The sequence below is a fragment of the Myxine glutinosa genome, chromosome 2 (assembly GCF_964187855.1).
Source record: "Myxine glutinosa chromosome 2, kmMyxGlut1.1, whole genome shotgun sequence".
In the NCBI taxonomy this organism is placed as follows: Eukaryota; Metazoa; Chordata; class Myxini; order Myxiniformes; family Myxinidae; genus Myxine; species Myxine glutinosa.
The window spans coordinates 129222399-129243999 of record NC_136262.1 but is presented as its reverse complement, the minus strand read 5'-3'; the positions used below and the strand labels follow the sequence as shown (position 1 = coordinate 129243999).

At 44.9% G+C, this 21601-nt stretch overlaps 2 protein-coding genes across 15 annotated transcripts in view; one reads left to right on the top strand and one right to left on the bottom strand.

The window, feature by feature from the left end:
* LOC137421270 (long-chain-fatty-acid--CoA ligase ACSBG2) overlaps positions 1-10994 on the top strand; it is a 113619-nt gene extending 102625 nt beyond the window's left edge. For all 9 annotated transcript variants that reach the window (XM_068107161.2, XM_068107165.2, XM_078771652.1 and 6 more), the window contains 3 exons: positions 9065-9204; positions 9449-9695; positions 10301-10994. In XM_068107161.2, the coding sequence (XP_067963262.2) occupies positions 9065-9204; positions 9449-9695; positions 10301-10398 (485 nt within the window). In that variant the 3' untranslated portion in view covers positions 10399-10994. The remainder of the gene's footprint in view (positions 1-9064; positions 9205-9448; positions 9696-10300) is intronic.
* Positions 10995-12862: 1868 nt separating this feature from the next.
* LOC137412398 (death-associated protein kinase 1-like) overlaps positions 12863-21601 on the bottom strand; it is a 290813-nt gene continuing 282074 nt past the window's right edge. For 5 of the 6 annotated variants that reach the window (XM_078771644.1, XM_078771646.1, XM_078771645.1 and 2 more), the window contains 2 exons: positions 19827-20147; positions 12863-16081 (listed from right to left, as the gene is read on the bottom strand). In XM_078771644.1, coding sequence (XP_078627770.1) covers positions 15080-16081; positions 19827-20147 — 1323 coding nt within the window. In that variant the 3' untranslated portion in view covers positions 12863-15079. The remainder of the gene's footprint in view (positions 16082-19826; positions 20148-21601) is intronic. The other variant, XR_013622362.1, reaches the window with a different exon arrangement.

Sequence of the window (21601 nt, the reverse complement as noted above, 5' to 3'; positions counted from 1 at the left end):
AGAAAAGGGGAAGCACACAGACACAACATCCGAGAGCAGGGAGATGTGTGGAAGGGAGAGGGCCCGGGGGGAGGAGGCATGGGAAGGGGGGGGGGGGAGGGAGAAGTAGCCTATAAAGCACAAGGACACCAAGGACTTCCAAGGAAGGTTTGTAGTCAACCAAGGAAGGTTTGTAGTCAACTTTACTCTGGATGACCCCAGTATGACTCCTGCTTTTCCTAAATCCAAAGCCTGATGTCGGCTTACGGTCCGGGTGATGGCTTGGGATTCTAGGGTCCCGAGTTCAAACCGGGTGGTCGTTGAATTAACACCAGGTGGGGTTGACTCAGCCTGTCATCTTTCCAATGTCGGCGAAATATGTCCCAGCTTACTGGGATGAATGAGCCATTCGAGTGTCCTGCGTAAGGATTGTGCCCTGGTCGGGACACCCCGACCAGGATTGTGCCCAATAGCCAAGAAACTGCTTCGGCAGCCATATGCATCTGATGATGCAGGAGTGGACGTCATCATTTCCTAAATCCAACCTCCTTATGCCTGTCATCAAATGGAACACTCACAAGGTTCGCCAGACCCTGCTCTCCCTTGTCACCAACAAAGCCGATGGTTCAGATGGGATGCCTGCAGTTGTCCTCAAACGTTGCGCTCCCAAACTTGCTCCTATTTTCTCCAAGTTTTTCGTTCTCTCCAACTGTATGGGCATTCATGTATCCAGCCTGCTGGAAGCCTATGTCTGCCCTGCCCCGAATAAGGGTGACATGTCTGATCCCTCCAATTACCAACCAATTACCTTGACTTCCATATCTCCAAAGTCGTGGAGTCTCATGGATCTACACCTTTTACACACCTCAAATCCTGCTCCCTCCTCAATAACCATCAACATGGCTTCCGCAAAGCTCCAAATGGTGACCACCTGGCCTGCATCGCCAACTAATGGTCTTCGGCCATTGAGCACTTCAGAGAAAGTTGAGTTTTTGTGCTGGACATCAGCAAAGCCTTTGACAGAATTTGGCAAAAGGGCTCCTAGTAAAACTCTGTGTATAATATTCAGCCTCAGCTCATCTCATGGTTTCTCGCTGGGCGATCAATCTCGACTTGCATTGATGGTAACCTTGCATTCATTATGGTTTCCCTCAAGGTTCTGTCATCTCGCCCTCCCTCTTACTTCTTTTCATCAGTGGCCATCTCACAGGTACTAACAAACCTGTCCATTCCTTTGCTGATGATGACCACCCTCCACCAATTATAGATCTCAGCACACCTCCTCTTAGTCCCTTGCTGCCAAATGGGAGCACAAAAACCTCGTCTCCTATAATCAGTCGAAGATGCAAAACCATCCTTGTCCCCACCAAGATCAACACAACCACCCCTCCTCTTCTCAAATATGCTTCCAGAAAACTTGGTTTCCTCTTCAGAGTTCACAAATACTTCAACTCCCATCAGCTTCTCACAGTCTACAAATCCAAATTTAATATTCCAATGATGGAATACTGCTCCCATGTCTGGGGTGGTGCTCCTCCTTCCTCGGTATTCTGGATTGCGTTTAAGCCAAGGCTGTGTCCGACTGATTGACGAGCCTACTTTGTCTAGCCATATCCATAATCTTTGGCCTTTGGCCATAATCTAGCCATTGTCGAGCAGTTGCTTTCCTGTGCCTCTTCTATCACTACTACCACAATCAGGTCATCTGTCAAACTCTATTTCTGTCACTCCTCTTCATTCTATTTGGAACAATCGTCTAGCTTCTACTCGTTACCCTCCGTTCCATCGATACCAATCAGCATGCCTCCTCCTTCCCCCCCTGCACAGCCTCAAGATTTGTGAACATTCTTCCGAACAGTGTTTCTGACTTCTATCAATTTGCAACAATTCAAGTCATTTAAATCTATTAATTTAACAATTAATTAATTAATTAAACGTTATACTTTTTCACATTTCTCCTTATTCATTCTAATTCTTGCTTGTTCTTTCTTTCTCTCTTTTTTCATCTATCTGTCCAAGGAGAAGTTAATTATTGCAGAGATTTTTCTGGAAGGTTCACTTGGCTGTGCCTGGATGGGTTTGAGGGTTGTGGAGTCGCTGCTGAAACCCGAATCCTATCCAGATTCCTCCTGATGACTCCATCTTTGCTCTTTGCTTATTTGGGTTCCTTCTGATGACTCCAATGTAGTATTTGGTTTTCCGTTTCATTAAACATCAACTTATTTATTAAATTTAAATCCTTTTAACCTCATATCTAATTTAAATCTTTGAAACCTCATATCTGATTTAAATACTTTAAACCACAGCTTATTTCAATATTTTAAACCTTATCTTATTTAAATCCTTTACCTCATCTTATTTTAAATCTTTTAAACCTCATATCTAATTTATATGCTTTAAACCTCATCTAATTTAAATACTTAAAACCACATCTAATTTATATACTTTAAACCTCATATCTAATTTGTATACTTGAAACCTCAAATCTAATTTAAATACTTTAAACCTCATATCTAATTTAAATACTTTTAACCTCATATCTATCTATCTATAATTCCAGTAATCTCTGTTTGTACGTTTGTACGTTTGTTTGTCTGTGACCGCTGTTTCTCGACAACCACGGGTCCGATATACTTTAAACTTGCCAGGTATATTGCTGGGGACCCGAGGATGTGCCTTTTCAAGGTTTCATATTAATCGGACAATTACTTACCGAGCTATGTCCAAAAAACGATTCAACCAATCAGAGAGCAGCGAGCTATCGCGTGTGCCGAACGTGGCGGACACACTCTGCCTCGGATGGCACATTTGAGAGCGTATTCATTTATTTCACGTTTTTTTGCAAACTATGTTGCCGCTATGTTGGCGTTAAACTATGTTTTAAAACTAATAAAAACCATTTCATCTAAATAGAGGGGGGGGGGGGGGGGGGGATTGTCACTGTACTCGCAAGCCGTTCGCCGTTCGCTTTGGCGTTGCGAATGGACCAACACATTTCATGGACCAAACCATTTCATGTAAAGCGTTCGCCGTTCGCTTTGGCGTTGCGAATGGACCAAAACATTTCATGGACCAAACCATTTCATGTAAATAGAGGGGGGGATATAATTTTAGATATAGATATAGTACGGGCATGCCCTAGTACATATAAATGTGAAGGTCTGGTTGTTCGGTTGTGCCTCATGGACAGCCTAAGGAAGTGACTTAGAGAAGGAAGAGGGCGTTCATGGGGGTAACTTTTCACGACAAAAAACATGGGCGCATCAGATTTAGACAAGGGGCGTGGCAGCAGGCCGTGGCATCCTCTGACTATAAAAAGCCCACTAAACTGAACTAAACTGAGTGACTGACTATTTTTCAGGCAACGCCGGGTAAGTCTGCTTGTCGAATTTATATACTTTAAACCTCACATCTAATTTAAATACTTTAGACCTCATATCTAATTTAAATCCTTTAAACCTCATATCTAATAAAATACTTTAAACCTCACATCGAATTTAAATACTTTAAACCTCACATCTAATTTAAATACTTTAAACCTCACATCTAATTTAAATATTTTAAACCTCACATCTAATTTAAATACTTTAAACCTCATATCTAATTTAAATACTTTAAACCTCACATCTAATTTAAATACATTAAACCTCACATCTAATTTAAATACCTTAAACCTCACATCTAATTTAAATGCTGTACTTTAAACCTCACATCCAATTTAAATTCTGTACTTTAAACCTCATCTAATTTATATACTTTAAACCTCACATCTAATTTAAATACTTTAAACCTCATATCTAATTTAAATACTTTAAAACTCATATCTAATTTAAATACTTTAAACCTCATATCTAATTTAAATACTTTAAACCTCATATCTAATTTAAATACTTTAAACCTCATATCTAATTTAAATACTTTAAACCTCATATCTAATTTAAATACTTTAAACCTCATATGTAATTTAAATACTTTAAACCTAATATGTAATTTAAATACTTTAAACCTCATATCTAATTTAAATACTGTACTTTAAACCTCATATCTAATTTAAATACTGTACTTTAAACCTCATATCTAATTTAAATACTGTACTTTAAGCCTCATATGTAATTTTAAATACTTTAAACCTCATATCTAATTTAAATACTACAAACCTCATCTAATTTATAAACCTCATATCTAATTTATATACTTCAAACCTCACAGCTTATTTAAATACTCAAAACTTCATTTAAATAATTAAAACCACAACTCATGTAAATACTTGTCATAGTGGCTTATTTAAATACTTACAATATTATATATTCCATTACAATATATTACAATAATTACATTACAATTACAATTACATTACAATAATTACAATAATGTAATTACAATTACATTACAATAATTACAATAATTATATTACAATAATTACAATATATTGAGTTCCGTTTCCGGTCCGGTCGTGAGAGGACGCTGGCGTCACTTGCTCGCCGCTTCTCTGACTGGACCATTGTCCGTATCTTGCTTTCCTGGTGGTCGTGGCGGATTTTTGGCCATTGAGTCTTCCTCTGCACGGTCCCGGCTCTGCTCTGCTGCTCCTGGCTTCACCTGCTCGGCTCCTTCGCTGTTTCCTCGGGCTCACTCTCGTGGGTTGTGCCCATTGTTTGCAGCGGCGGTGGTGGCGGTTTGCCGCCGTGATCTTGATTAGCGGCGGCGGTCGTTTGCCGCTGCATTTGCCGCTTTGCCTCCTCAACCTTGGCCTCGTGCTCGTCTCTTCGCTCCTGTCTGCCCTCTGCATGGTCCCGGCTCTGCTCCTGGCTTCACCTGCTCGGCTCCTTTGCTGTTTCCTCGGGCCCACTCCCGTGGGTTGTGACGATTGTTTCGCCTCCTCACCCTTGGCCTCGTGCTCGTCCCTTCGCTCCTGCTGGCATGGCTCTGCAGTACTCCGCCGCAAGGCTTCTCCTGCTTAAAACCCGCTCCACCCCATCATGCATCTCTGCAATCAAATCGAATGGACTCCTGCGTCGACCCAGGTACATTCACCGTGGCTCCGGTCGTAAGTTTGTTTATTTACAATCAGGTCACTCCATCCCCATCCTTTGGTCGGCTCAGCGCATTCCCACTCATCGTCCCAACACACCTGGTCACAACAACGCACAAAATCGCACCTCCTGTCTGCGAACCCTGGCCAAATCACCTGGATTCATACCCGCCGTACAAAACAACATCAAGCTCACCCTGTTCAATACCCGGTCCCTCAACAACAAATGCCTCATCCTGAACGACTACATCCTGGAAAATAAACTAGACTTTCTCTGTCTCACTGAGACCTGACAACAACCACTGGACTACTACACGCTCAACCTCACCACACCCAATGGATATTCTTACATCAATAAACCACGCTCGGAGGGCCGAGGTGGTGGAATTGCCGTTATTCACCGACAAGACATCAAGACCAGCCTCATCTCCATCTCATCTGCTCCATCATTTGAACACCTGGATTTTAAACTCTCTGGTCACACACAGTCAGTCATGGCTGTTGTCTACCGCCCTCCCAAACCACACCCATCATTCCTGTCTGACTTCTCCTACTTTCTGACCCAGCTATGTTCCCTCTCCCCCTCAATCCTCCTCCTTGGTGATTTCAATATCCACATGGACTCCACTGACTCCACGCTAACCACTGACTTCACTGATTTACTCACCTGCTTTAACCTCACTCAACATGTCAACTTTCCTACCCATAACCGTGGTCACATTTTGGACCTTGTCTGCTCTACTGGACTAATTTTGCACCATCTCTCTGGCTCCGACCTCACTCTCTCTGACCACCTAGCCATCACTCTGACCATCAACATCCCCACCCCAGCACCAAGGCATTATCGCACTATCAACTTCCGTAAGCTAAACGCTCTTTCACCTACCTCATTCTCATCGACCCTCTCTGAAAAAATGTCCACTTCTCCCTTCGTTGACCTCCACACCCCTTCTGACCTCACTGACTACTACAACCACACTCTCTCCTCCTGCCTTGACCAACTTGCGCCTATAAAAACCAAAACAGTTTCTTTCACCCATTCTGCTCCCTGGTTTACCCCTGAACTCCGCCTGATGAAAACTCGTGCTCGCCAACTTGAAAGACTCCGCAATAAAACAGGTTTCACAGTTCACTCCCAGGCCTACAAGGACCACATACAACACTATAAAGATGCCCTCTCCCACGCCCGCTCCGCCTACTACTCTCAAATTATCCACTCTGGCTCCGGAAACCCAAAAGCACTCTTCTCTACAATAAACAAACTCCTCAGCCCCCTGAACACCACCACCCAGTCATTCACAATAGACAACTGCATCTCCTTCCTTTCATTCTTCCAGCACAAAATTGAAAACATCTACAACAGCTTGACCACCGCCGCACCCGCTCCCCCTCAAACCACCTGCCCCCCCTTATCCTGCCATCCCCTGTCTCAATTCTCCCCAGTCTCCCCTACTGACCTCTCTGAACTCCTCATCGGAATGAAAACTGCCACCTGCACTCTTGACCCCATCCCCTCCAGCTTTGTCAAGGCCTCCCTTCCTGCTCTCTCTCCACTTATCATTGCAACAATAAACTCCTCCCTGTCTACAGGCATCGTCCCACCATCCCTCAAAATTGCTGCTGTTACCCCCATTCTGAAAAAACCTGGACTAAACCCTGACACCCTAAATAACTTCAGACCCATCTCCAACCTACCCTTTCTGTCAAAGGTTTTGGAACGCGCTGTAGCCACTCAACTCAAACATCACCTCTCTGCCAATAACCTGTATGAAACATTCCAATCCGGATTCCGCTCCAACCACAGTACTGAAATTGCTCTCCTCAAAATCACCAACGACCTTCTCCTCTCCTCTGATGCTGGCAACCTCAACATTCTCATCCTCCTCGACCTCAGCGCCGCCTTTGACACCATCGATCACACCATCCTCCTCACTCGACTTGAAACCACCTTTAACATTACCGGCACTGCCCTCTCTTGGATTAAATCATACCTCTCTGACAGACGTCAGTTCATCTCCATCAATAACTGCAAATCCCCCACTGCTCCCCTCCCCCAAGGTGTCCCCCAAGGTTCAGTTCTTGGCCCCCTCCTCTTCATCCTTTACCTGTCCCCCCTCGGTCACTTAATCCGCCGTCATGGTCTCCAATTCCACTGCTTCGCCGATGACATCCAGCTTTTCATCTCCACCAAGTCCATATCCACCGCCACCCACTCTATCCTGACAAACTGCATCACTGAAATAAAATCCTGGCTTCAAATCAACTTCCTCAAACTTAACTGTGATAAATCTGAAATAATCATCATTGGCCCAAAAACGCTCACCAAGTCACCCATAACTTTGCCCTCAACATCGACGGTTTCCCAGTATCCACCTCCCCTCACATCCGGAATCTTGGCATCATCTTTGACCAAACCCTCTCCTTCGACAAATACACTAAACAGATCACAAAGACAGCCTTCTTTCACCTGAAAAACATCGCCCGTCTCCATCCATCCCTCTCCTCCGTGGCTGCAGAAACCCTCATCCACGCCTTCATCACTTCCCGTCTGGACTACTGCAATAGCCTCCTTTATGGTTCACCCTCAACAATCACCAATAAACTCCAATACATTCAGAACTCCGCTGCCCGTCTACTCACCCATTCCCGGACCCGTGACCACATCACCCCCGTCCTTTACAAGCTTCACTGGCTCCCCATCTCCCAGAGAATCCTGTACAAAATCCTCCTCTTGACCTACAAAGCCCTCCATAACCTGGCCCCATCCTACCTGGCTGACCTCCTCTCCAGACACACTCCCACCCGCAACCTCCGCTCTGCTGGTACCAACCTCCTGACCCCCCCCCCCCCCCATCCGGACCAAATTTAGATCCTGGGGGGACAGGGCCTTCTCCATCGCTGCTCCCACCCTCTGGAACTCGCTACCTCACACCATCAGAGACTCCTCCTCACTCACCACATTCAAAATATCACTCAAGACCCACCTGTTCAACACTGCATTCAACATTTAACCCACAGCATCTAACCCCTGACTATCTCCTCTCCTTCTCCCTCCTTTGTGCTTTGAATATTTCCCTATTGATTCTTCTTTTTTTGCAATTGTTTTTATGTTTTGCTATGCATTATGTTTTGCACTCTGTCAAAGCGTCTTTGGGCTTCCTGAAAAGCGCTATATAAAATAAATGCATTATTATTATTATTATTACAAGCGTGACGCCTCGGTCCCTCGTCGGTGAAGTGATATGAGTTGACAAAGTGGAAGACGCAAGGCGGCCATCTTGGATTTTGACGTGGCGACCCAATTTCCAATAGCGTTCTTCCTTATGCCTAGATACACCCACACACCAGATTAGTACTTTGTTTATTTTTCAAGATATTTCGCTCACAAGGTTCAGACATACATGGTGGCGGCCATCTTGGATTTTGACGTGGCGACCCAATTTGCAATAGCGTTCTTCCTTATGCCTAGATACACCCACACAGCAGATTAGAAGTTAGTAGTTCGTTTATTTTTCAAGATATTTCGCTCACAAGGTTCAGACGTACATGGCGGCGGCCATCTTGGATTTTGACGCGGCGACCCAATTTTCAATAGCGTTCTTCCTTATGCCTAGATACACTCACACAGCAGATTAGAAGTTAGTAGTTCGTTTATTTTTCAAGATATTCCGCTCACAAGGTTCAGACATACATGGCATCAGACATACATGGTGGGGGCCATCTTGGATTTTGACGTGGGTTGCACCCACACACTAAATTAGAATTCGGTCCTTCACTTGCGCACGCATGCCCACATGCACGGACGGACACACAGACAGACGGAGGGGAAAACCATGGTCCCCCCTTTCGCTCCGCAGTGCGACGGGGGACAAAAACCTCATGGCCCCACCAATCCCCACATGGGGACCTTCGACAGCCTTAATTTACGTAAATTTACGCCTTGGTGTCCCTTATTTTATTTCCGTGAGATCTGGACACCCTGCCGTGTTTGCTTGTTCACTTGTAACTATGCACGCATGTTTATGGATGTTGTAAATCTGTTGTGCATCACAGAGCTCATCATCACTGCTGGTGGGGAAAATATTCCTCCTTTATTCATTGAGAATGCTGTCAAGGCAGAGTTGCCTTTCATCAGCAACGCCATGCTGATCGGGGACAAACGCAAGTTCCTGTCCATTCTTCTCACACTGAAGGTAGGCCTAAAGCACCAGCTGTCTCTGCTCTCATCCAAATCCGAGTTTGGTTCTTAGTTGGTCTTACGGAGGGCAATCATTTAAAAAAATTATTAAATGCTTTCCTTTTGCCATTTTGTTGTATATAGATAGTTAGCTAGCCTTTTGAAAAGCTAGTTCAGTCCAGCTTGGTTTTTCAATGAAGTGCATGGAATGGCGAGCCACGAACTGCTGCATTCTCGAATCCCACAACTTTTCCTGGCAGTGTCAGATTAATGAGAGCACCGGAGAGCCGCAGGACGAGCTCTCGCAAGAGGCGGTGGAATTCTTCCATAAGATTGGCAGCAAGTCGACACGAGTCTCTGAAGTGCTGATTAGCAGGGACACAATCGTAAACTGCACCATTGCCGAGGGTATTGAACGGGTGAACCAGAAGGCGACATCCAATGCACAACGTGTCCAGAAGTGGGATGTGCTCCCGCAGGATTTCTCCATTGTTGGAGGAGAACTTGGTATGGCTTGGCTGACATTTGCATTCCATTGTTGATCGTGTAAGACATAAAAATATATATTTTGTCTGAAAGTATGGTCTTTCAGCAGTAAGTCATGTTTGCTCTGTATCATTCAAAGCAGGAAATAATGCGATGCCATGTGTGCATTTCAGTTGTTTGAGGAATGATTAATTACAACGTGTATAATCTATAACTGCATACTTATATAAATGCAATTTGTGCTATTGTGTCTGATCGGGGTAAACGTTGTAACCACAGCACCCACAATGCTGAATGTTACCTCATTTAAGAGCTCTTGGGTCCAGACAGTGCATGCGGATGTTTAGAAATATCAATATTCACGCAATTTCGCGTTGTGTGCATTTTTTGGTACACACGGGCGGTGTATAATTTCAGAGTCGCTGGTTCACACACCTACCAGAAGTAAAATAATAAAACCACAAATTATTCGGTTCATCCCCTCCAATGCATAATTACCTTAGTCCATTTACGTCGGAGATAGACTTGCTTACAAATTTGTGCTCTCAAATTTATTTATTTATTTATTTTGCACCGATTCATCTCACGACATTAAAATTTTAACTAATTATTATTTGTCATTGCAGGTCCTACACTGAAGCTCAAGAGGCCAGCTGTTCTGAAGAAGTACTGTGACCGGATTAATAGTTTGTACTGCGACCTCACACCACCCAGTTCCTCTTAACGCCCGGCCTTTCTCATCCAATACGATGAAATCTGTAATTAAAACAAAGCTATTGGTATGCAATCTGGGATTCATTCCAGGTTATTTTGTTTTTGTATGGGTTTGTACTGTGTGAGAGCTAATGTGAAATTTCCTGTTGGCGACGAGGATGTTTGTACTATTAGTCCTCATGATTTTGCTATTTACCAAAGTTGAAGTACGTGGACTTTGCAATGCAATTCTGTGCGAAGTCCATTAAAAATATAAATAAAAAGCAAGCACGAGTTAAATTTCAGCCATTTGGTTTGAATACCTTGAGCATTCTGTGCAATCCTTTATGGTTGAAGCCTCGAATGTGAAATTTGTACAATCTTCCAAACAGCGAATGAGAAGCCTGAACGCCATCGTGCGCTTTCATCCGAGGAAGATCTTGATGCGCAATTCAACTTCCGCTTGGTTGGAATTGCCCAGGGACCTGAGTGCAAGATTACCTTTGGGTTTTAATTTTTGTACATGTGTGACATTAAGCTGTGTACAATTAGTTTGTAAAATATCTATCTAGTGAATGGTGTATGGTGTATGTTCTACATGTAATAAATCCGATTTGAATGTGGGTATCAGAGGGTCCATCTTGGTTTCTGCACCACTCACTGCACAGATGATGCATGGTGACTGAAATGTTTTAACAGGATCTAAGGCTCATAGTCTAACTACCGCGCACAGACACACAAATACACGAGACAACACAACCACTGAGCTTGGGGGAAGTGCAGTCAGTTCCTGGGGTACTCTGGGTACCAGTGACGTCACAACAATGGTGCCACCTTTCTCATCACACTCAGCTGGCCATTTCCAAAGGAGGACTTTCCTCCTCCCCATGGATGCCAACCTATGGGAATAAACTTGCTCTCAAATATTATGCTAATTTGCATATTAACAAATCAATCACAAATTGGGGAAAGGAGAGTAGGAGGCCTGACTTAGACCTTGGCTGTTGCCTAAACTAGAAAGTTTGATCAAGCACAATATCAATAGATGGGCATGGGCATGGGCATCAGCAGTGGAGGTAAACATTTTTGTGCAGCTCGTTAAATATTAAGGGAAATGAGTCAATGTGCGCCTCATGTTTCATCACAGACACAGGTAAAGCCAAGTACTGTGTACATGACCCAGACAAAGGTCTTGTTCACACTGAAAAGTGTGGTCTTGACCACTCGAGTATTTGACATTTTTCCTAAAAAATATTAGTTTTGCAGAAATGAGCCGAGGGATGGAGATGGTGAATGTGGGAAGTTAAATGAGAGAGCTACCCACATCATGTACTCTATCCACACTGCAATGCCAAGGAGGAAAACAATCTCCGAGTTCAATGTTATTGTCGCAAGACCAGCTCAAGTCTCAACTCAAAGGTCCAAAGTCATGATCATCGTTGCTCTTTTGACACATTCACATGACACATGCAAACAATGTGGGAATGCAAATTCGTTTATTGTTTGAGCTTTTTCCCAGACAACAAACACACTGTAACCTCGCGCCAATGGCTATCCAAGAAAATCAAACCACTTGCTACCTACACTTTAGGCCTCAATTTGGAATTTGTAACTCGCCTACTCTTTGTGAAAAATAGAAGGGGGATTGGGGTGGGGAGGGGGAAGAGGGTTTTAACATCCACCAACACCCTCGGTGCTGGCAGGCAGGTCCTCTGGCTTAATGTCCATCCAACTGATGGCACACACATCAATGTATCGCATAGTCTTGCATGTAAAACACCACAATACCAACTTATAACGGTCAGGATTCCAAACCAGGCCAAGCAGCTCAAAAGTGAGTGCACGACTACACTGTCCTGGAGTGCATGCCATGCTTGTGCAACAGAATCCACAACACCTTAACCTCAAACTAGTCACCATGGGCATTGTATTTGAGCTTGCAAATCCCCCCACCCTCATCCACAAAAATAAAACAATTGTCTGTTTATTGAAGTTTATGAACGGTCACGAAGTTCACTATATACAGTATTTCTTCTTCTCTCACGGCCCCAATTATTCCCACGTTCTTGTAGGGTTGCCTGGGGGAAGTTTCTGCCCCGAGTCTTTCACGAACCAGCTGGCCAGACCTGACGCTCAACCAAGTAGCTCGAGCAGGAATCTGAAATTTGGCCATGGTGCCGGCGATAGCTCACCTACTCTTCAAGAAGGACACCGTGGGATCTTTAATGTCCAGCGACTAGTGTTGGCAGATGGAACGCCAAGTTCAACGTCCATCCGACAGACGGCACACGCAGACGGCACCTCGCCGTGCTTGTGAAGCACCGGGATGACAGTTTATAGCTAGGTCGGGATTCAAACCCAGGATGGACAGCTTAGACGCCAGTGTTTGTACCTCTAGCCCATCCTGCTAGCCCTCAGTATAAACATTTAAAAAGCAAAATTGCAGTCTTACTTAGTTTTAAGAAAAACCAAAAGTCAAAAGAAGCCACAAACAATGATGATGCAAACATTTATTTGCACAACCTAATTTTTTTTTTTTGTAACATTGTATGACCATAGCTCGTCTTGTATACCATGTGCAGTAAATAATAAAAAAAACCCTAAAAAAAGTTCACAATTCACCATAGGACAGACTGAACATGGCCTTCCCATATGGCCTGGAAACCCAAAACTCACACAAGAAGACGTCATGGAATGTGGCTTCCCATATGACCTGGAAACCCAAAACACACACAAGAAGACATCATGGGATGCGGCCTTCCCATATGGCCTGGAAACCCAAAACACACACAAGAAGACGTCATGGAATTTGGCTTCCCATATGGCCTGGAAACCCAAAACTCACAAGAACACACCATAGAGCGTGGCTTCCCATATGACCTGGAAACCCAAAACTCACACAAGAAGACACCATGGAGCGTGGCTTCCCATATGACCTGGAAACCCAAAACACATAAGAAGACACCATGGAACGTGACTTCCCATATGACCTGGAAACCCAAAACTCACACAAGAAGACACAATGGAGCGTGGCTTCCCATATGACCTGGAAACCCAAAACTCACATAAGAAGACACCATGGAACGTGGCTTCCCATATGGCCTGGAAACCCAAAACACACACAAGAAGACGTCATGGAATTTGGCTTCCCATATGGCCTGGAAACCCAAAACTCACACAAGAAGACACCATGGAACGTGGCTTCCCATATGACCTGGAAACCCAAAACACACACAAGAAGACGTCATGGAATTTGGCTTCCCATATGGCCTGGAAACCCAAAACTCACATAAGAAGACACCATGGAACGTGGCTTCCCATATGACCTGGAAACCCAAAACTCAAACAAGAAGACACCATGGAATGTGGTGGTCTTTTGTCAAACAAATGCGATTTTATCAAAAGTTTTCAGAGTAACCGTGGTGTATGGTATGGTCCGGTAGAGGTAGCTCGATTCCTCGCCAAAGCTCCTGTTCATATTACTAAACAATAATTAACAAATAAATCACTAGCACAAAGGCACTTTTTCCATCATGGCCGACCCACCTGTTTGGGTGCCCGTCTCCCCTAAAACAAAACAAAATTAAAAATACAAAACTTGGACACATTGCGAAACCAAAAGATTGTTTTCTGTATTCGGACATTTCTCTTTTCTTTTTTTCATTCTGCTCAAGCATTGAGAAATGCGGAATTTTGTGATTTTTAAGGCCTTTACAATTCAATGCCTGCCTTTCCACGACAGACAGACGTGTTTTTCACAAAACTCTATATCCTCAAAGGCCGGACGCATGCAAAAAAAGAAGGGAAAAAAAAAAAAGAAGGTGAGAACTTGCAGTGATGGACGCGATGCAGGTGACAACCGTAGTGCGCCCACCGCACGTGCAAATGTTCCGTCACCGAGAGTTCATTTGGCAAAAAGTCACGTCATTACATCCGTTACAGTAAACACAAAACAAAACAAAAAACAACTTCACCAAAATGCCCGGATTTGGGGAAATTGTGCAAATGTTGGACAAACGCATAAATTAACGGTGGGATTGCAACGTCTCTGCCTTCCCACGTGATCACAAGTACCCACAAGGTACGACGCGGACCCATTCGACCAACTCGATTCTGTAAGAATTCGTAGTCTTGGATTCTTTGTATACAAAATAAAAAAGGATGCGGTCGTTTCATTCTGGTCACGTGATGCCATGGATGCATGCATATTCCAGCAGTAACGGAAACTACCAACCAACTACCAACCGTGCTGCACAGTTTAAAAATAAAAACCTACACAAACGTCCATGCTTAGTACAGTTGGGAGATTACCATGTGCAGCGTTCAGTTACAATACTGCGATGCTGAAAGTGCATGACCTGATGCCACAGTCTCAAAAACACCACGTGGTTCCATAGTCTCGGATACGTACAGTTTGACGTCAAACGCAAGTTTCATGAACAGGACGTCTGAACGTTACGAAATAAAAAACATGTCACATTTAATCTTCAGGAAGTGCGGCATCCACGCCACAGCCTGGGTGACGATGAGACTAGAAGTAAGTTGGAGGCTTCGGCTCGATGCTAGGCCACCGACTAGGTGCCTTTCGCCTGCAGGGATGCTTATTGTGGCCCAGGAACTGCTTCGGCAGCACCGACGCTCTGTGAAGAGTGCGGTACATTTGATTGATTGATGCCCAGTTTGATCAATCATCTTGCCTGCCCTGGTAAGCACTATCTCGATAAAGCCGAGTAAAGGGAGTTGCAGGAGGTCTCCGTGTGACTGCTAGCCTGCGCTGGCGAATATTGTCCAGTACCGAGCTCTTCCATGTTGATTTTGAAGATGGGTGTCAACCGAACAATCATGTCTGCTGCATCTCGCCGACCTAGGTCTCGAAGCTTGTTCACAAGAACTCCGATCGTCTTGGGGGCATCAGCAGCGTGTCCTTCCAGTTTCCCCCATTGGATTATTGTACCGTCAGTGGGGCTGCATGTCTGCACCCTGCCGGTCGTCTGCAAGCCAGGGAGCAGGTCATGAAGGCCTAAACGCATGGCTAAGAGACAGCAGTCTTTGCCCGTGGCGTCCGGAGGGTCGAGAAGGCGTGCAAGACGGCGGCGCGCATGCAAACTCAGCTCGGAAATGTGCAAGTCTAGACCGAACGTTCCATGAACATACAGCTTCGGACAACCGAAGCAGAGCACGCTCGCAAAATCCTCGTAGTACTCCCCGAACGTGTTGCTGAGTCGGCCATCGTTCTGTAATCGGGCGCGCTGGAAGTCCCGCGGTTGGTAGGCCATCAACGGTTCAACTTGCTCCTTAAGCTGCTGCGGGCTTAAGTAGTGCCGTGACATCGCAAGTCCGGGCATGACACCCGCAGCAAGCGTCTCCACCGTGCCACAAAGAAACTCAAGTAGCTCGAGACAGATGGCACGGTTGAACTGGGGCCCGTGCACCTTTACCTCGATTGCGTGCACGGAGGCAACATTCAGCACAAATGCCTCGGCCCCACGTGATGCTACTCGCGCACCTCCGACCCAAAGGCGCAGGTCGACATCAGTTTCGGACCCGTTGGTGCCGCTCATCGGTTGAAAGAAAAATCGGCTCAGCACAGCCTGTAGCTTGTGGAAGAATCCCACAGGAAAAGGCATTGGGTGCTCAGCAGGAACAATGCGCACGCCACCGTACACCGAGCCTTCGCGTTCCTCTTCCCATCGATGCTGGGACATCTTGGTTTCCTGGAAAAAATTGAAACCAAGAAAAACAAATGCAACGACATGACTTATGAACCCTTAAAAGTAGAGACATCTAAACAGATCATTCTGACAAACATCATCATGAAATCATGCATGTATAATTTGAGAAGTGTTGGTTTGGGGGTTTCCTTGTTTATTTGGTTTGGCATTCCAAAACCACGAGATCGAATGAGTTGAAAAGTGGTGGCTGTACTCGGCATGTCGACAGGGAGTTTTTAGGTCATACTAAATAAAAAGCCTCTGGGGTTCAGGTTGGGAGCACAAATTCTCCATGCAAATTACTTGTACTTGTAATATAATATCTCCTCACACCATTGCCAGTGTGAGGGGGTTTTGTTTTACAAGTCATAATTAAATATCCCAATTCTCTGAATGAAAACCATGAATGTCATAGACTGAATCAATTTGTGTGTTTGTTTGTGGGAAAAGTGGGAAAAATATACTAAAAGTCAAACAATTTGTGTGTTTCTTTGACTTCCATGCACTCAAACTGGGTCCATGGAAAGATATTAGGGGGTAAAAAGAGAATATCATACTCTGGGTTCAGGGAGGGGGGAGGACCCCAATTCTCTCGATGTAAACATGGATCATATCGCCCCACCTGGTGGAAGCGTTATGACAAGTCATGCATATAAATATTTTTAAGTGCTTGTGCGTTTGTTTGTGTGTTTCTACATTATTCTTTCACGGTCCAACCGTAGCACCCAGAGGCCCCAGATTTTGAGTGTAGGTGCTTCAGAACCCAGGCAAGGTTTTCAGCGACCACACGTTGGCCTTGACGTCCGTTTTTGAGGCCACTAAAGGCTGCTATAAAGTGTATATTGGGATGTGGGGTCAGGCAGTGCTGCCGCCGGCCCAAAGGCAAAGGGTAACCACCATGAGACCAATAACTCCATGGATTTTCAATGTCCAACACGTCTGGAAACCACCGCCAGGAAAAGTTCATCCAGCCGGGCAGCGCCGGGTAGCCCCTGCTAGTAAATCACATTTGGAAGAAATATAACGCATCTGTAAGGACAGGTTCTTCAGTGTATTTTAAATTCGTGCTTCTACAGTTTGTGAATGTAACCTTCCTGATCTCAGATTATGCTTTATTGCACTGTGACCAATGCACAGAACATTTTTTGGATAAAAAAAGTCGCGGCTCGTGGGTGGAAACAGCAGAGAGGGGGGTTGAGGGGATGGACACTGAGAGCAGGGTTGAAGGATAAAATAAACAGACGGACAAATAATGGGTGTGGGGTGGAATGAGGGGTAATGGAGGATGCATGGGGTGGACCAGATGGAAACAGAAGCGAACTCCTAGGAAGGAAATACTGGAAATTTGGAAGTAGGTGGGCTTGGGGTGTATGTAGAGGGTTAATGGGGAAAGAAAATGTCATAGTTTTCGAAAGGGAATGATCTGAGACAGTGGTGAGCAGCTGTCTTGAAGGCATTGAGGGATTTATAAGATTGAAGAGAATGTGGAAGTTGGTTTCACAGGTGGGGAAAAAGAGGAATGAATGAGTGGAGATGAGCAGTGACCCTGGATTTAGGTACTTTCACCAGAATGGGGTTGATGGCGGACCAAATGCCCTGCAGAAACCTGGGGGTGGAGAAGGGGAACAAAGCACGGAAAGAGCAATGACCAGAAAGGAGGCGGTAGCAGACAGCAACTGTCAACCTGTCTGTAATGGGAAAGTGATAGGCCCATAGACTCAGCTTCATCGTGTGATATTCCAATGATTTTGAAGGCTTTTGTTTCCACAGCATCAAGGTGTGAGGGAGGGGAGCCAGCCCAGAGGAGAGCGGAGGGCAATACCCCATTAAGCTGTGGATGAAGGCCTACTACTACCACAAGAAGGCCGAACACTCTTACTATGTCTCTCCGAAAAGACCGACTGGAAAACCCTCCCATCTACTTTCTCAACAATCCTCTCCAAGAAGTTCTGTCGCTCAAGCTTTTGGGTCTCACTATCTGCCATGATCTTTCTTGGGAAAACCACATTTCCAAGCTGGCCTCCAAAGCCAGTCGCCGACTGGGCATCCTCCGTCGTGCGAAGTCCTTCCTTGGCACACCTGAGCTCCTCACCACGTACAAGCCTTTCATCTACAGCTCAATGGAATACTGCTCTCCCCTCTGGGCTGATGCTCCTGCCTCTCACCTAGCTCGGCTTCACGCTGTTGAAGCCAAACCTTTCAGAATCATTGGAATCTCCTGCGATGAAGCTAACTCCGAGAGCATTTCACTCACTCACCGCAGGCAGGTTGGTGGTCTTTCTGTCTTCTACCGACTCCTCCCCGGCCTTGCTCCCCCAGCTCTCTCTGTGCTCTGTCCCCCAAATATTCCTACAGGTCGCACAAGATCTGCCAGCAACCCTCTTATGGATAAACTGCCAAAATCTCGGCTCTCTGCTCACCTCCACTCCTTCATGCCTCTTTTCTCCCACCTCTGGAACAAACTCCCCCACTCCCTTCAATCCCACTCCTCCCTCCAGGTCTTTAAAACAGCTGTTCACCACCATCTCTTATCTTCCCCCATCCAAAACCTTGATCTTTTCTACCCCCGCTAATTCACCCCAGATACATTTTTTCGAAATTCCAACTTCTTTCCTGGACGTCCTTGCAGTGTCCATATGTTTTATACTTCTCCCACCTCCCCCCAAGCCGTCTCCCTCCCACAGTTCTCTCGATGTCCCTGCTCTCAAATGTTGTGTTTGTGTCCTTCCCCCTCTCTCCCCATCTTGTCAACCGCTCCCCTTATTTTGTGTTTTATGTGTCGGTTTGACTTTTTGTGTGATTAATGTTAGCTCTTTCACGAGCCTCGATCTTGTAAACAAAAAAAAGGAAAAAAAAAAAGGATATGACCTACCATTATAAAGTTCTATATTGTGTGAGTATGCAACATGAAAGTCATGCATAAGCTCGCTGATGGAATACTGATGTTTGGAAGCATAATTTCCTAAACTCAGGATATGAATCTGAAATGGACAACCAGCGAGAAAGTATAGACAATTAAGGAAATTAAAAAATAAAGATAAAAAGCTAACTCCAACCCAATAAGAATCCACAAAAGTGGTAACAAATGAGGCAATTATATTTGCCAACACCCCAAGCCCTTTAAAAATAAATAAATAAATAAATAAATAAGGCTGAGTCATTAAATCAGGTCTATTGGAGAAACAATTTGTATGAAAGGTGTATGCTGCATGTGTGAGAAGCGTTATGATTTATGGGAGCAAGACATGGTTAATGAACATAGAGCAGCAACGAAGGCTGGAAAGGGTGGAAATGCGAATGGTTCGGTGGATGTGTGGAGTATCGTTGAGAGAGACGAAGACAAATGATGAATTGCGAAAGATGATGGGAATAGAGCCTGTGATGGATGCTGTGAAGAGAAACAGTTTGAGATGGTTTGGTCATGTATTGAGGAAGGATGAAAGTGACTGGTTGAGGAGAGTGATGGAAATTAATGTAGAAGGAAGTAGAGGACGGGGAAGACCGAGAAAGACTTGGCTAAAGATGGTGGAAGAAGAAATGCAGGCAAGGGGGTTAAACAAGGGGAGATGCAGAAAATAGGGCAAAATGGAGAAGATCGTCATAGGGACCGCAAGGCTAACCCCTGCTCTGGCGGGGAAAATGGCCTTAAATGCATGTTGTTGTTGTTGTTGTTGTTGTTGTATTGGAGAAACAAATGGCACTGAGCAGTGACCGCATTAGCCATAATCTAGTGTGGATTCTTGCACACCTGGATAAGTGCTGGAATGGTGACCATAACTATGCCAGGAGGTTCTGGGCTTGGGGTCCCATCAGTGGAGTCGGTTGGAGGATGTGGAGATGCATCACGGGCACACACGCCCATCGCCTCAAGGAGCTGAAGCAATTCGTCCGTCTCAGCCAAGCCCTCACACAGTGCGGCCTGCAGCTCATCCGGTGCAAAGCGGCCACGATAACGAGATAGGCCACGCAGCCGGTCCGCTGAGAGGAGGCGTCCCAGGACACAAGAGCCGAACCACCGAGGGTCCATCAGTACAAGGTGCTGCACGGTATCGCTGTGGAACACGTGCACCTGTGGAATACATGCACGCCAAACAGTAAATACCTTAAAGAGGAATAAGTGGATTAGGAGGTTGAAGAAAATGATGATTAAGTAGATATATAGAAAGAAACACACAAAGAGAATCAGAATGATGACAATTATCAGAGTTTGAAGAATCATGCAAAACGTCCGATTGGTCAAAAATGCGTCAAGTAACGGGATCAATCATTGCAGCAAACCTCAATACATATTTGTTCTCCATCCCTGATTTATCAGTCTGCCTTGGACATGATGCCTCTTCTATTTTTCTATCCTATGCTTAATCTCAAAGTTTAGGCCAGGGCCATTTCACTGAACACTTTCCAAGCACTTGTTGTTTGTTGTCTTGCAATAAGCAGGTGTTTACAAGTTATCCTCTCCCGTGCTCTACCAACAGAGGTCGCGTTACTCAAGGTAGCATTATAAGTAACCTCTCGTCACTTGAAAATCCATCGCATCACTTTGCAGATGACTGCACTCAAGGCGGGAAAATTCCTCCCCCCTCTGCCAGGTACCCTGCGACAGCATGCCGCTATGCCGACCTGGAGAAGATCAGCAACTGATCATCTTACTATAATTCACCAATGTCCGTCCGTTCAAAGGTACCGCAAAAACTGCTTAACCGATCGCAACGATATTTTGGGTGGGTAATCCTGGGATCTCCAGGAGTAAAATAGGCTATTTCGTTTTCCCAATTTCAGCTTTGGTCTCCAGAATTCTCAGGTTTGGACTCCTGCATAACATTCACGTTCGCATAACGTCCATTGTGACTATGTTTTCATTGTGACGATGTTGTGACGATGTATGTGTTCACGGTAGTGTTTGACGTGACGGTGTGAGCGTAATTTCGTAATGTTTTTCGTTTCGTAATCCTTTAATGAACGTTTAATGTTTAATGAACGTTTAATGTTTCATGAACGTTTAATGAGCGTAAGAATAAGCGTCATGAAATATAAATCGTTTAAGTGACGATGTTTTCATTCTGAAAACGTGCGGATCCGAACGCATTGTGAAAACGTGCCTATAGAAACGTGAGGATCCAAAGTAACATGGCAGCGTGTGCAAAGCGACTGAGAAACCGTTGTAGCGGCCGCTTCCGTGTTACAGATTCGGCGTGCAATCTTCAAACATAAACGTGCGACTGAGAAAAACGTGTAGCAGCCGCTTCCGTTTTGCAGAATTCAATCTTTTTTGAAAATGGGCGCCATGTACTGTTTCGATTTTGATGATTTGCGTGTGATATGGTTCAACGGATATTTATATGAATCGTTAAAAATTTAAAAAAGCCTTCAATTTCTGATATTTTGCCTTTTCATTTGGGCCTCCCAATTGAAGCCCCGCCCGTCGGGCGGCCACTGTTGCTCGTCTACTTCAAACATGTAATTTAGTGCAAGAAAGAACCATATTCTCACTTTGTACTTCCAGAAGAATCAGCAGGTAAATCC